Source organism: Rutidosis leptorrhynchoides, chromosome 11, assembly GCF_046630445.1.
Source record: "Rutidosis leptorrhynchoides isolate AG116_Rl617_1_P2 chromosome 11, CSIRO_AGI_Rlap_v1, whole genome shotgun sequence".
In the NCBI taxonomy this organism is placed as follows: domain Eukaryota; kingdom Viridiplantae; phylum Streptophyta; class Magnoliopsida; order Asterales; family Asteraceae; genus Rutidosis; species Rutidosis leptorrhynchoides.
The window spans coordinates 407,007,408-407,022,488 of NC_092343.1; the positions used below are offsets into that span (position 1 = coordinate 407,007,408).

General features: G+C 37.4%; 4 protein-coding genes and 1 long non-coding RNA gene across 7 annotated transcripts; all 5 read left to right on the forward strand.

The window, feature by feature from the left end:
- The first annotated feature begins 6,534 nt into the window (after nt 1–6,534).
- Nucleotides 6,535–7,604, forward strand: LOC139876463 (uncharacterized). Its single transcript, XR_011768100.1, has 3 exons — nt 6,535–6,591; nt 6,671–6,742; nt 7,575–7,604. It is a non-coding gene; the product is annotated as an uncharacterized lncRNA (long non-coding RNA).
- A 1,692-nt stretch (nt 7,605–9,296) lies between these two features.
- LOC139876185 (uncharacterized) lies at nt 9,297–10,538 on the forward strand. Its single transcript, XM_071863480.1, has one exon. It carries the CDS (start codon nt 9,297–9,299, stop codon nt 10,536–10,538), a length of 1,242 nt encoding a protein of 413 aa, XP_071719581.1.
- Nucleotides 10,539–10,760: 222 nt separating this feature from the next.
- LOC139876186 (uncharacterized) lies at nt 10,761–11,441 on the forward strand. Its single transcript, XM_071863481.1, has one exon. The coding sequence runs from the start codon at nt 10,761–10,763 to the stop codon at nt 11,439–11,441; it is 681 nt and encodes a 226-aa protein (XP_071719582.1).
- LOC139876462 (uncharacterized) lies at nt 10,947–14,787 on the forward strand. Of its 3 annotated transcripts, none has more exons than XR_011768099.1 (9): nt 10,947–12,195; nt 12,276–12,543; nt 12,619–12,718; nt 12,957–13,081; nt 13,194–13,275; nt 13,358–13,490; nt 13,598–13,761; nt 13,838–14,154; nt 14,291–14,787. XR_011768099.1 is itself a non-coding variant. In XM_071863779.1 (9 exons), the coding sequence occupies exons 7-9, from the start codon at nt 13,691–13,693 to the stop codon at nt 14,479–14,481; spliced, it is 579 nt and encodes a 192-aa protein (XP_071719880.1). In that variant the 5' UTR covers nt 10,947–12,195; nt 12,276–12,543; nt 12,619–12,718; nt 12,957–13,081; nt 13,194–13,275; nt 13,358–13,490; nt 13,598–13,690; the 3' UTR covers nt 14,482–14,773. The 3 variants fall into 3 exon arrangements, 2 of the variants coding, with proteins under 2 accessions (XP_071719880.1, XP_071719881.1); XM_071863779.1 differs by having other exon boundaries at nt 14,291–14,773; XM_071863780.1 differs by lacking the exons at nt 13,194–13,275; nt 13,358–13,490; nt 13,598–13,761; nt 13,838–14,154; nt 14,291–14,787 and having other exon boundaries at nt 12,957–13,097.
- LOC139876187 (uncharacterized) lies at nt 11,570–11,989 on the forward strand. Its single transcript, XM_071863482.1, has one exon. It carries the CDS (start codon nt 11,570–11,572, stop codon nt 11,987–11,989), a length of 420 nt encoding a protein of 139 aa, XP_071719583.1.
- Nucleotides 14,788–15,081: the final 294 nt, after the last annotated feature.

Here is a 15,081-nt window from a genome sequence, read left to right on the forward strand (position 1 = left end):
AGTTTAAAAATGGGACTATATACTCACGGTAGTAGAAGTATATTAATAATAAGTTTTCAACTTATTGAAAATATGGCCGTCGTCCTTGGATTCACGAACCTATAACAATAATAATGATTCAGATAATAATACGACATATGAATAAAATAAAGCAAGTTCATAGAATACTTATATATTAATTTTTAACATTTTCATGTTAGTAGTCCTTTGTTAGTAGTCCAAATATAGTCCAATAGTCCAATAGTCCAATAGTCCAACAGTCCAATAGTCCAATAATCGGTATGTATATATATAATATTAGAATTACCCCACGGCATATTGTATACGTATTGTTATAGACTCAATCATGACCCATGGTACGCGTATTGTCTTAGAATTAACCCAGACGTATTGTGTACATGGTGTCTTTCGATTTATCCGAACGTATTGTATACGTATTGTCATGGAACGTACCAAGATTATTATATATATATACAATCTCGGAATTAACCAAGATTATAATATTTTGTTATACTAATGATAACATGTCCAAATATATATATAGGATATAGGAAAAGTTAGCAAGGATATGGTTAATATAGTTTTTATAAGATAAATTTCGTCCATATAAAGTTAATTTTAGCAGATTTTGTTTTGCTCGCCAAATATTCGTTACAACTCCGTTTAAAGTGAATCAAATTGCTATGGATTCCTTAAGAAGTTAATTTTTCAAAACCAATTCGAAAAGTTCAGCCCAAGTAGTAATTTTTATAGTTTTACCCTCTTTTTGTGCCGGTGGTCAGATTTGAAAGAATCCCGGCATCCACCCGATATATGATTTTTGATAAAATACTTCCACTTTGTCTAAAATCATGAAAAAATTACTGGAAGTCTTATTTACATATATTAACATATTTCCAAAGTCTTAGCCTCGAACTCAAAGTCTAAGATAGGTTTTTAATTCTCAACCCAAAACAGCCCGCTTTTTACCGAATAGAGATTAAACGATATATGTTAAGTTTCAAGGTGTTCTTCATATGTACAAGTTATAAGTTCTTATATTAACTTAATATAACATCATAATACATGTAAATAAGTGTTATTAGAGTTAAGTTAGAAAGATTAGATTAGTTTTTCAAACAAGTTTAGAATCAACTAAACTATGTTCTAGTTTATAAACTCTTATATAGATAGCTATAAACATATGTATTGAACAAGAGTTGAAGTAGAGTTTTTACCTCAAGTTTAGAATGTAAAATTGCTAGAAAGAAGTAGTAGAACAAAACTTGAGAGAGTTCTTGCAAGTGTGTGTGAAAATTGGAAGTAAAAATTGGAAAATGAATGTGTAAAAATGAGTTAGAAATGGTGCTTATTTATAGGCTCGTAAATTTGGTTTTTAGTGAAAAATATCTAAGATAAGTTAAAAACCATTAGGTCATGCATGACATAATACATCAATAATTGAAGATTACTATTCGTATATACCAATAGTAAATACTTCTAGAAGCTGCGTATAATACGCATATAAATACCGTATAAATACGTAATTATTGGTATATACCAATAGTAAATACTTCTAGAAGCTGCGTATAATACGCGTATAAATACCATATAAATACTGTATAAATACCGTATAAATACCGTATAAATACGAGTAGAATTCTTGAGAAAAATGAACGGAAAATATGAATATAGCTATTCCTTATTTGTATATTATTAAGTGTATTCAATACTTTTAAGGATGTATTTATACTCATAATATATTGTATGTAAATACATTTTAACATAAGTTAATTACGTCGTTTAAAAAGTAACATATATATTGTCCGAAAACTCTTTAAATTAATAGTATGAAAAGGTATATATAATACCTTGTTAATATACTTAATGAGATATTTAATTATCATATTTTCAAGTTAAATATATATATATATACTTAATACAAGTTATGACGTTCGTGAATCGTAGGAATAAAAGGGTAGTCAAATGCTTATATAAAACTCTTTTCGGAGGTTCAAGACTTATTAAAATTCATTGTTTATCAAGTCGGAAATATTAAATTATGTAAATAGTATAATCAAGTAGTCGGAAAAATCCGGGTCATCACAATATTGTACAACCTTCATATAATAATTATATTTTAATTTTTAAAAAAATTTCAAGAGACATTTGTTATTTCTTATGTTTATTATTAAAAATATAAATACTCAATTTTTAAGCAAACTTTATTATTATTATTTATTTTCATTATTATGATTTTAATTATAATTTTAATTATAATTTTTTAATTATTAATATTCAAAAATGGATTCTCTTTACGAGATTAATTACGTTACATATGTATGCGAAAATACATGTCTCTATATATTTGTAAAAACAACGACAAGTTTCTTGGTCAAAATCTGTGGTTCCATGGGTTGTTAAACTAAATGACTTCAACTTTTACATTCACTTAATACATAAACATATCATTAAACTGTTTCATTTAAACAAACCCGTAATTTCACGGGTCATTTCACTAGTATAACTTTAAATCTTTAAATCAAATCAATACCCTATAAATTGAACGGAGTAATTTTTTTTCGAAAAAAATATTAATATATATATTATATATATATATATATATATATATATATATATATATATATATATATATATATATATATAAGATCGTAAAGATCCGGTGGAACATACAAATGACAATGATTGAAATTGAAAAAGCTCGCTCTTGTCGTCCTACACCCAGGACGATTACAATGATTGAAAGATAACGAGCATAATGAAAATGAAAAGACAACACAGCGTATAACCACCAAACCTAAATCTAAATATACCATAAAACCGAGCTCGTATTCAACCCCGCAAGCACTACTACTCAACAATCGCACACAAATATGAATGCCGGGTACTCCAGCAGCACCAAACCCGAGGCCTATTTTCCGAAGTCAACTAGATCGACACACGCCGGCAACAACACCGAGTCCACCTAAACAGACTCGGCTACGGGAAAAATATGAACACACCAATGAAACGACCACCAAACAGTACCAAAAGCGCAGTCAAACCAATAGAAGCCAAGTCATTCTCACCGAATTTTCGAAGGGTTTACAAATCCGTGGACCCCAGAAACCAGCTTCTGCCGACAACCGCAAGAATTCAGCGGCAAAAACCACCTCGTGGAATACGGCACTCATCTGAGTTGTATATTACGAGGTACACTATCTATAGGGGCATCTTTGTACAGTAACTAGAGGGGCCTATATTGTTTTAAGTATCAAAATTTAAGGACCTACACTATACTACTCCTATAATATAAAAGGGTAATTAATTAAAAATACTCACACATCGTCTTCTTCATAGCATAACCTGCAACTAAATATTACCTCAAACAACCATAACTTTTAAAACTTCCAAAAACTTATGTAAATTGAAATTAAAAATCTAACCTTACATTTTTTTTAAAGGAAAGTTGTTGGCATCGAATACTCTCATTTGCCACGCACGCACGCGCTTTCGGGCAGGAAGCCCGAACTGCATTACAGGGATCCGAACCTTAAACCATCTCGAGGGGCAGGCGGTTGGGACCTGGGTCCTGAATACGGGTCGATAAATCCTTCCCCGGGGGCGATCTGGCTTTCAGGAAATAAATCTCACGGATATTTTTAAGGGAAGACTCGAAATTGAGACCTCCCCACCCCCATCCCAATGCACAAATGCAAAGGGGTGAATCACTGGACCACTAGGGTGAGTTCATAACGTTCATATAACTAGATTTAATCACTTAAAATCATTTTTTTCAACTACAAAAATTCAGATTCGACATGGAAAACTTGATGCCCCTTGTTGTTGTTGGTTGTTGCCCAGTGCGGCCGCACTCCCTGCCATACCCTAGGTCCGGCCCTGGTGATACCATGCCACTCGCAATTCTTCTTACCTTTGCAAGTAACCTTACCAACCTAGGTTTTTCTTACAAAAAAGGTATCTTTAACACGATTTTTTTTTAAAAAAAAACAAGCATTATATTGATACAAAACGAACAAAATACATCGGATAACAGAGGAGCCCAAAGAAACCTCGAAAACCTATGAGAATAAAGAAAAAAACCCGCTAAAGGAACTAAATACAAAACAAAACGAGGAACACGAATATCACTAAGAAAGAATTAGCCAATTCCGGATCTAAATTGTGACGATGAAATGCAGAACCGCGGGTTTATAAGCCATTGGTGCCAATCCAACGAAACCTTTTTTAAGCGTTTAGAGATCCATCCGAAACTTTTCGATTGAATATTGGTGAAAGTAGAAGCCGTATTCCATGGAACATTCTTGAAGACAGCTTTGTTTCGGGCTTTTCAAATGAAGTAGCAACAAACCCATTTCACACTTTGCCATATACTTTTTCCCATCAATGAGGGATTTTGAAGAAAGGATGAGTTGTAGAGAGCTTGCTCCATCGATATAGAGTTAATGTTGAAGATGTTCCACCATTTTAAAAATAACCCCCATAACTCTAATACCTTGAAACATTTTGTTAAACAATGGTCCACCAATTCGATTTCGTTCGAGCATAAAGGTCCATTTTCTTGCAACAAAGGTCCTTTTCCTAACCAATTCAAGTTTAATAGATAACAATAATAATAATTTAATATCTCATAAATTTTGGGGTGTGACAAAATCTAACCCACCCCCGAACTATAAATACTACAGATTACGTTTTGTCTTTTCTTTGAATGGATTTTTCATAAAATTAACAGAATTATTTTAAATTTTGTAACATAAAATTCTCCTATCTATCTATCTTCTATAACCTATTATATTATATGGCAAATACATCACTCTACAAAATACCCTACAGCCTATTCTCAACAATTTCTCACTGCTTGACACGTGTCCTTTTCAAACGATGTATACATTCCTTCAATCCAGACGATTTATACCAGCGATTTACAGTTGAATCCGTTTAACGTTTTTGATTTTTGGAGTTCATCAATCTACAATCAAACCAATCAATACAAATTAAACCTAAAAACCGCTTACGACTTCTCCCTCAAACAATCCGTTCAATCATTCTCAGCAATAAGGGCAACCGAATTACAATCTTTTGGAAAACGGTCACGATTATTCTGTAAAAATCATCACAATCCAGTCGATTGCAACACTCAATCGATCTTTAACAATCGATCTGTATCCTTTTATAGTTTCACGACACAAAATCGATGAAGAAATCCTTGATTTTTACGAGATGATGATGATCTGATGATTAAACAAAATCCGTGATTTTTACCAGATGATGATCTGCTGTTCAATATCCATCGCCGACGAAGATGTTGTCAAGGTATTACAACCCTAATTCTTTATTTGGGTTTCAATTGTGTTAATAACTATTATTCCAATTGTTATAGTTGTAAATCAATTGATGGTAGTTAATCCACCAACAAATAATCATATGTTTAAGGTTTAGTAAAATATAAGCTTGAAGAGGAGGACGAAGCGCTTATAAAATCTATCTTCCAGGTTAGTAAATTACTTTGTTTTCCATAATGCTATGTTTTCTACTATCGTGTGAATTGTTATGTTGATTTGAAGGGCATGTTATTGGATTGAACTCAGGGATCAAGAGAAATTATCCACATAATCGATGATGATGAACTTGAAGATGATGATGATGATACAATTCATCCTGGTTTTGGTAAGGTGAATCTTCACATAAAAGTTTTAAGGTATGATGATATGCAGGGGTGTCAAAATATGCAACCCGACCCGATCCGAACCCTATCAAGTATATAATGGCTGGGTTTGATAGGGTTAAAAAGGCTTCATCTGGGTATATGGAAAAACCCGTGGGGGTTACAAGTTATTGTGTTCATTCATACAATTACCCATCTTCTATTAGGGGAAGTAATTCTCGCAACCTGATTGGTCCACGTGGCAGCTCCCCTCACATAAATTTACTGCTCACGCTGTTGGAGTTTTTTTTCACGTTTTTTTATTTAAATTACTTTTTTTTTATTTTTTTTATTTTAAATTACTGTTGAGTGCAAGCCAGTTGAGTCACAAAAGGCAGAAACAGTACGCGACCAACTACTGCTCAGCCTCTCCTCTTCCTCTGTTCGTCCCTCACCTCCCACCTTGACCTGCTCCCTTCTCCCTCACCTTTAGCCTCACCCTGCTCCTTCCTCCCTTACCCTCTTGCTTTATAGCTTTTCGATTTCCCATTAATTAACTCTTCATACTTGCTCCAGACCAATTCGTTTCCTTTCTTACAGAAAATCGATCGGCTACAGAAATTACAGGTTCGTTGTTCTGTTGTTAATCTATTTAATTTATGTTGTTTGCTTGCTATTGTTGGCTGTGGTTTTCGCATCGTTCTTACGTTGTTCAGGCTGTTCACCATTCCCAGCCCTGTTAATTTTTTGGCTTTTCATTGTTTGGTAATTTCCGTTATGAGGAGTTCTTGAGAAAGGAAAAAAAAACTCAACCAATTCGAATGTAGTTGGTGGTGCTGTGTTAGAAAGTGTTGGACCTTCAGACCTAGAAGTTGTTTCCGATAAACAGTCTAAGAAAAGGGCTTCTCTACGTAAGGCACATGCCAGTGCTTCGGCTTCTTCTCATGGTATGATATTGTTTTTTATTCTAATTTGTTGTCACTAAAATTGTTTTTTAGAAGTTTTAACAGATATCTGTTTGTGCAGTTTCTGTTAGCTTTTCCCTTCATGCTCAGTTGACACCCATATATACTATCTCTGCACCTTTTGATGGGTCAGGTAAATCAAGTTTCTAACTATATGTATGCTGTTTTAGTGTAAGTTGCACTATCTTTGGCTTATGTTGTCTTTTGTTTCTATGCTGTTCTACTGTAACTTTCACTATCTGTGGATTATGTTGTCTTTTGTTTGTTTTTGCTTTTCATATATGTATATTGTCTTTCATATATGCATGTTGTCTTTTATATGTGTATGGTTGTTGAGTGCAAGAGCCACTAGAATTGGAATCTTCAGACATTTACTAGCCTGAAAATTCCCTATGCCTCTTGTTTTGTGTTATTTGTTTGTTGTTTTTGTGTTTCATTTAATTGTGTCAAATTTGGTTTTTTTCTTTTATAAACTACCAATTTGAGGCTGCAATGTGTATTTGTTTTTTTGTTGTGGTTGTTGAGTGCAAGAGGCACTAGAATTCGAATCTTTAGATATTTACTAGCCTGAAAATTCCATGTGCTCTGATTGGATTACCTGCACTTGGCCAGTTCTAGAAAACAGTTAATTTTAATGGCGGTTATCGTTGTTGATTGTGCGAGTTATTAATTTTGTCAACTTTGTTTTTTTTCTTTTGTAAACTACCAATTTGAGGCTGCAATGTGTATTTGTTTTTTTGTTGTGGTTGTTGAGTGCAAGAGGCACTAGAATTAGAATCTTTAGATATTTACTAGCCTGAAAAATCCATGTTCTCTGAGTGGATTACCTGCACTTGGCCAGTTCTAGAAAACAGTTAATTTTAATGGTGGTTATCGTTGTTGAGTGTGCGAGTTATTTGCCTGTTTTCATGTGTGTTTATATATTATTATATATACTCTTTGACAATTGCCTTGTATTCGTGCAGACGTATCTCCTTTATACCGTGATTCAGGGGACTGCACGTCCGTTTGTATGCAGTGCGGGGCTTTGTTCTGGCGCGCTGAACATGTTAAGTCATATTTCAGAGACAAACACCTTCATTATCATCGCTGCTGTGAAAATGGCCGCGTCTATTTACCACGCTATGAAGATCCTCCTGCAGAATTTAAGCGTTTGTTAGAAGTTCCTGCTTTCGTTGATAATGTTCGTACCTACAACTATATGTTCAGCATGACGTCCTTTGGCGCTCGTATTGATGAAACTGTTAACAATGGCCGTTCTCCTTACGTTTACAAGATCTCTGGCCAGATTTATCATTGGCTCGGTAGTTTGTGTCCTGAACAGGGGAGCCCCCCAGGTTTCTGCAGCTTTACATTTATGATACGGATCACGAAGTTAAAAACCGAATGGGCCATTTTGGGGGCCGTGATTCAGGGCGGCTTTCTGAGGTGGTTGTTACTCAGTTAGTGAAGTTACTTGATTCAAATAATGCACTAGTCAAGTTGTTTCGCACCGCGAGGGATAAGTGTGCTGGCAGCGAGGTACATACTTTCAAGGTTTGCTTGTATAGTTTGAGCGGGTCAAGCCAACACGCACTGCCTACTTCGGATGCAATAGGCGCTATTGTTTTTGACTTTGGCCCACAATCTATTTCTGATTACGACGTGATAATCGAGCCTCGGTCTCAGCTTCCCAGGCGAGTTAATAAGCTGCATCCGTTATATATGTCACTTCAATTCCCGCTGATGTTCTTTTTCGGTGAACCTGGTTTTCACCCGGATCTGAAGCTGCGCGCAGCCTCAGGTTCGCAGGGTGCCCGTGTTAGAAAAATGTCGATGAACATGTTTTACAGCTACCAGATTCATGATAGGCTTCAGAGTTACAATCTGATTTTGAGGCTGGGTCGTCTATTTCAGCAGTATGTGGTGACGGCATATTGCAGCATCGAGCTCGACCGTATGGACTACATTAGAAACAAGCAGAACGATATACGGGCTGAGTACCTTTCAGGGTTGTATGACGCTATCGAAAGAGGTGATAAAACTGGTTCTGATGTCGGTAGCATGACGATTCTTCCTGCTTCGTTCACTGGTGGACCACGTTATATGTACAGTCATTATCTCGATGCTCTGGCAATTTCCCGCGTTTTTGAAAACCCGCAAATTTTTGTAACTTTCACATGTAATGCAAAGTGACCTGAAATTGCTCGGTACCTGAAGCCTTTTCCTCGCCTATCGCCTTCAGACCGAGCCGATATAGTCGCTCGTGTGTTCCACATGAAGGTCAATGAGTTTATATACTTTTTAAAGGACGAGCGGCCTCTTGGCCATGTTCGCGGAGGTACTATTGCACACCCAGAATTGCAATTTCCTCTTTACTTCATGAATATTACATGTTTTGTTGTTGCCAATTCACTAACACTATTCTCTTTGCGTCTTGCAGTTTTGTATACGATTGAATTTCGGAAAAGATGGCTGCCACATTGCCACACTTTGGTTTGGGTTCACTCCTCAGTTTCTGCAGCTATCAGGGACAATTTAGACGAGTACATAAGTGCAGAACTGCCTGACCCCAGAATTGATTTGCCCGGTTACGCAGTCATATCTGCAACTATGATGCATGGCCCATGTGGCCTTGCCAATAAGCGGCACCATGCACGCAAAATTTTTCATGTTCAAAAAAGTTCCCAAAGAAATACATTGACAAGATGTACTTTGATGACAACGGTCGTGCTCACTACCACAGGCGTAATGCCGGTATATATACAACGCGTGCCGGTGTCCACCTCGATAACAGATACGTTGTTCCTTACAATAGACTACTATGTATGACTTTTCAGGCTCACATAAACGTTGAATGTTGTGGTACGACGAGTCTCATTAAATACCTGTTCAAGTATATTTCAAAAGGTACCGATCGTGTGGCTGTTCGTATAGCAAAACCCATAGGCAGTGACAGTCGCCAATCACAGCAGCAGACGCAACCGGTTGATGAAATTAAAAACTTTATAGATGCTCGGTTCATCTGTCCTCACGAAGCCTATTGGCGGATTTTTAACTTCCCGATTCATCATCGAGAACCTGCTGTCCAGATTCTGGCTGTTCAAGATGAAAATATGCAGCTGGTAAAGTTTCCGGGCAAGCAACCCCTACGTGCTATTGTTGAAAACAGCGAAGCCAAAAAAACCACTCTCACTGAGTGGCTTAATTATAATGCATCTTCAGTTAACGGCAGCCACCTTACATATTTGGATTTCCCGTCTGAATTTGTTTGGTACCAGTCAAAAAAACGTTGGCAGCGCAGGGCAAACCTAAAGAAACCATCAATTGGCAAGATATCTTATATACATCCCGCCTATGGAGAAGCATTTTTTCTAAGGATGCTTTTGTGCCATCGAAAGGGGTGCAAGAGCTTTGAAGATATTAGAACAGTCAACCAGGTCCTTCATAATACATACCAGTCTACGTGTGAAGCGGCTGGGTTACTCGGTGATGATAGAGAGTGGTCAGCGGTACTAGAAGAAGCATCCGTATCTGCCACGCCGTCTCAGTTACGTTCTCTTTTCGCGCACATTTTGTCTTATTGCACTGTTACGAACCCACTTGCTCTTTGGGAAAATCACTGGAAACTAATGGGTGATGATATACCGCTTCGTGCAGCTGCCAATTTAAATATGTCCCACTTGCATATAAACGCCGATGACCTACATAACTTTGTCCTGTATGAGGTAGAGATCCTTTTGAACCAGTGTTCGAAATCGATTTCCGATTTCGCATTACCGTCACTGCCAGCTGACCTGCTCGCAGATTTGGAAAACTGTCTTATCATGGAGGAGAGAAACTATTATCGTGCAGTTTTAAACGCCGAACGCCTAGAACTCGAACGTCAAATGAATTCGAAACAAAAGCAAATTTACGATCTTATAACAAGCGCTTTGTTGAATGAATAAACTGAACATGTATTTGTATACGGGCACGGTGGCACCAAGAAGACGTTCTTATGGAAAGCCATAATCATAGCGCTGAGATCTAGAGGTAAGATAGTTCTTGATGTTGCATTATCTGGCATTGCATCTCTACTTCTACCTTCGGGAAGAACCGCACATTCTCGATTCAAACTACCGTTGGTCATAACCAATGAATCGATGTGCAATGTCAAGAAAAATACCCAGATGGCGACATTACTGCAGAACACGGACCTTATTGTATGGGATGAGGCGCCAATGAATGATAAGCGCTGTTTGGAAGCTCTTGATAGGAGCCTTCGAGATATTTTAGGAAACACTGAAGAATTTTTTGGGGGTAAGTCTGTGATACTTGGTGGTGACTTTAAACAAATGTTACCTATTCAGACAAAAGGAAGGAAATCAGCTATCGTTGGTGCTTGTATTACGACTTCACATTTGTGGCAGCGATTCAAGGTTTTCATACTTGCAGAAAACATGCGACTACTTAGGCCAGGGCTGACACCATCAATAAGGGTGAAGAACGCAGAATTTTTGAAGTGGTTGTTGAGGGTAGGAAATGGTGAAATTGGTGTGCTTGACACAGAAGACCCGTTGAATAGTCGTTGGGTACAAATCCCCGACCAATTCTGTATTCCTGATGATGAAAATGGATTGGCAAATCTGATTTCTTTTATATATCCTCGTGAATCGCTGCAAAATCCATCCGCAGTCGACCTGCAGCAAAAACCAATTGTCTGTCCCAAGAACGACGCTGCCGATACGATAAACAGCTTAATCGTCGATATGGTTGATGGTCCAGTTACAACTTACTGCAGCTACGACACTGCAACTCCACATGGAAATGACGGTGTGAGGCGGAGTTACTCTACCCTGCAGAATATCTAAATACGCTGAACTACCCTGGGTTGCCACCACATGAGCTGCATTTAAAAAAGGGTGTACCAGTCATTCTGCTTCGCAACATTAATATAGCAGGTGGGCTTTGTAATGGCACCCGAATGATAATTACGCAAATGTTAGCCAAGTCAGTGGAAGCTGAAATTATTACGGGCACCCGCGTCGGTGAGAAGGTCTTTTTCCCAAGAATGAGCCTTATCCACAAGGAACCAACGTTGCCGTTCATTCTGAAGAGACAACAATTCCCGTTAAAAATCTCATACGCGATGACTATAAACAAAAGCCAGGGTCAATCGCTTAACCAAATTGGAGTTTATCTACCGAAACCGCTATTCGGTCACGGGCAGCTCTATGTTACGCTGTCGAGAGCTACATCACCAGGCGGTTTGAAACTGCTAATTAAAAAACACGAAGACCACGGGCCTAACGTAACCAAAAATATTTTGTCTACACAGATTTTTTGTCCGCAATTACCTACTTCGAGGCAGCACCACCTGCCTGTTCCACCTGCTAAAGAAGACCACAGCCACAGCTGAATTATGTATATAGTTAATATATATTTATATTTAGTACTAATTATTTCCTTCCTTTTGATAGTATGGTACAAATAACGGTACTTGGGCAACTAATACCGGGTGATAGAGACAGAACAATTGCAGCGAGAATCTATCGTAAATGGGTGAATTACAGTTATCACAACCAGGCTCCAACTGGTTACTGTTGCATGCTTATCGAAGAAATGGTATTCGCGTCTTACATCTCTATTAACCTGTTTTCCTCTTTTATTTATACCGTCTGTTTGATGCTCTTTACATGGTGCAGAACTACCCTATGCTTGTGAATATGCAATACAGCGATAAGGAATATTTTGACGAACTTATGCACTTGAACAAGGTGTATGTGATAACAAACTTCTTGACTCATGCTACAACTCGGTGGGAGAAAATATTACCAGGCCCAACGACATTGTCGTTTGATCGCAACACAAATTTTGAAGACCTTCCATTTGCAGACTATCCTGATCATTACTTCCAGTTTGTAGCTTATAATCAACTGCGTACACGTGTCCCGAGCACCACTGTTCTCGCTGGTATGTTTTGCATAATAACTTATGATTTAAAATTAAGTTCTTAAACATACATTCATATGAAATGCGCGTGAACAGACTACATTGGCTGCATTGATCGCCTTGAAGACCCAGTGGTCATCGGAGACATTAACCGCAAACAGCTTATATGAAGAACAATCGACCTCACAAATCTTGAGTAAGCCATCATTTACCAAATAAAATAAATAAATGCATTGTTTGGGATTTTCTTTATATACTTTGCAAAATTTCAAACACAACAGCATTTATTAAATAGAATGTGTTAACGGGAATAGACTGACTTGCTTTTCGCAACACGGGTAACCCGCAAGAATTACTTCTAACGAACAACGGATTTTTTTTCCTTTTTTTAGCATGTATTTCTAACTAACAGTTTGACATGCATTTGTGTACAGTGGTGACACAATTCAGCTAACTCTCTGGAACGAGCTCGCAACTGCTTTTGACTCGGACGCATACGACGCTATGGAAAAACCAGTTTTTTTGGCAGTCAGCTCGTGTCGGTCTAAGCTTTACCGTGGTATCTAACAATTAAAAACACAGTCTTTGTAATTACTACATGTAATTGTTATGCGCCCATTAAAAAACTTTATAACCATTTGTTGCCTGTTTTTCACTTTGTTTTGTAAAAGGGGAACTCCAGCTTGGTTGTACCCAGGCAACACATTGTTATTTCAATCCACCAATACCAGAATTTAATGACTCGATAGATGAGTAAGCATTGTCTTTTAACCTAGCATCGTATGGCTTTTTAAAAATACCACTGGCTGCTAATTTGCATTGAATATTGGTGCAGCCACCAGGCGCGTTATTTGGCAAACCCACCATTTATCATCAACTGACAGAGATCACCAGACATGGCAATAGAACGATTTAGCAACAGATTTGCCCTGCAAGAACTTCTGACCCACAACTTGAACAACTACAGGGTAAGTGCGATACTCTATACTGCATAACATATTTTACCAATTCTTTAGCCTACCATTAAATATTTCTAAATATTAACTATTAATATATGTAAAAAAATTTTATCCAGAATGTAGATTTCACTTGTGAAGCCACCATTGAACAAGTGGGTGGAAACAGAGACTGATATTACAAAAGCTACAGCGAATGTTTGTTGAAAGTCATGGAGGACATTGAAGCTCCCAATAATTACACATGCCGGGTGCACGGTACCAAACCAACCTACAAACCCACGTAAGAACACCTTGCAGCCATAATTTTTTCCTACTTCACTGCATAATAGATGACTATTTTCTTTAACGTGTTTCAGCTACTGTTTCAAAACTATCGTCAATGACACATCAACTACTGCGTTCTTTACCTTTTTCTCGGACGCGGGTGATGTAATTGTTGGAAGCACTTGCAGTGACCTCATAACAAACAGAGGTTATGATCAGCCTCATGAACTACCGCCAATCATAAGGGCCATAGAAGGGCAGAGGCACACATTCCAGTTCCACTACAACCCTCAATCAAGGAAACTGCACCCAGAATTCATTGTCACAAGACTTCTTGACGAAATCCCAAACGAAGTACCAACCGCTGATGCGTTTGACACCTCCACAGAAGTCCAGAACTTACCAACAGGTTCGCCTTCTGCGTAGTTATGTCTTTCTTCATTGTACTCTATCCTTGATTTCATTACTGCTGTCACTTTCGCAGCCTATATTCAGTTTTATTTTATAACCTATAACCTGCAATCATAGATCTTATTCCTGCACAGCTGAAATTGCCACAGTCAGCACAACGAGCACGACTCCACCAACTGTCCGGTTACAGAAGCAGGAGCAAACAAAGAAAGGAGAACCAGAAGAAGGGAGTTCAAAGAAGACATCTAAGCGAACTTTATTCCCCGAAGACTCCAAGAAAGGTAACACTGGAGCAAAGAGAAAGTGTGGGAGACTTCAGGCCTGATCGCAGGCGGGGTAGCGGGCACAATCAGCAATTTATTTTGGTTTGACGACTGGAAGTTTGTAAACCAGGTTACTTGGTGTTGTTTTGCAAAACTTTTTATCCCGAACGTTAATTATGTGTATGCTCGCTGGAAACTTGGTTTGTGTACTTCTATTTGTAATCCTTAGCTACTTTAGGATGTAGATTATCGTTGTCTGTTAACTTCCTGATCCTAGGTTAAACAATGTGATCTGTAAATTATGGTATTTATGTATTGGTGTATTTCTACAAATTTCCATTAGGAAATGCAGTCTTTTAAGTGAATATGCGAGTCAGGTACTTTCAGCATGTCTGTGTAATTAGTTGCATTCTGTTTGTTGTCTTTATGGTCAGTATTTTCACATATATTTACTGCTTCTAACGAATACCTATAACGTGCGAGGGTAAATTTTGAAGCGCTTTAAACTTTTCAAATCGTTAGATTTATCAAATTTCTATCATATATGTCTAGCCGCGTAGCGCGTACCTTCAATCTTGTTAAACTCATATACAAAAGTTGTACAATCGCAATATTAATAAATATGTGGAAATTAATAATTGGATGTTCTAACCACTTAACGC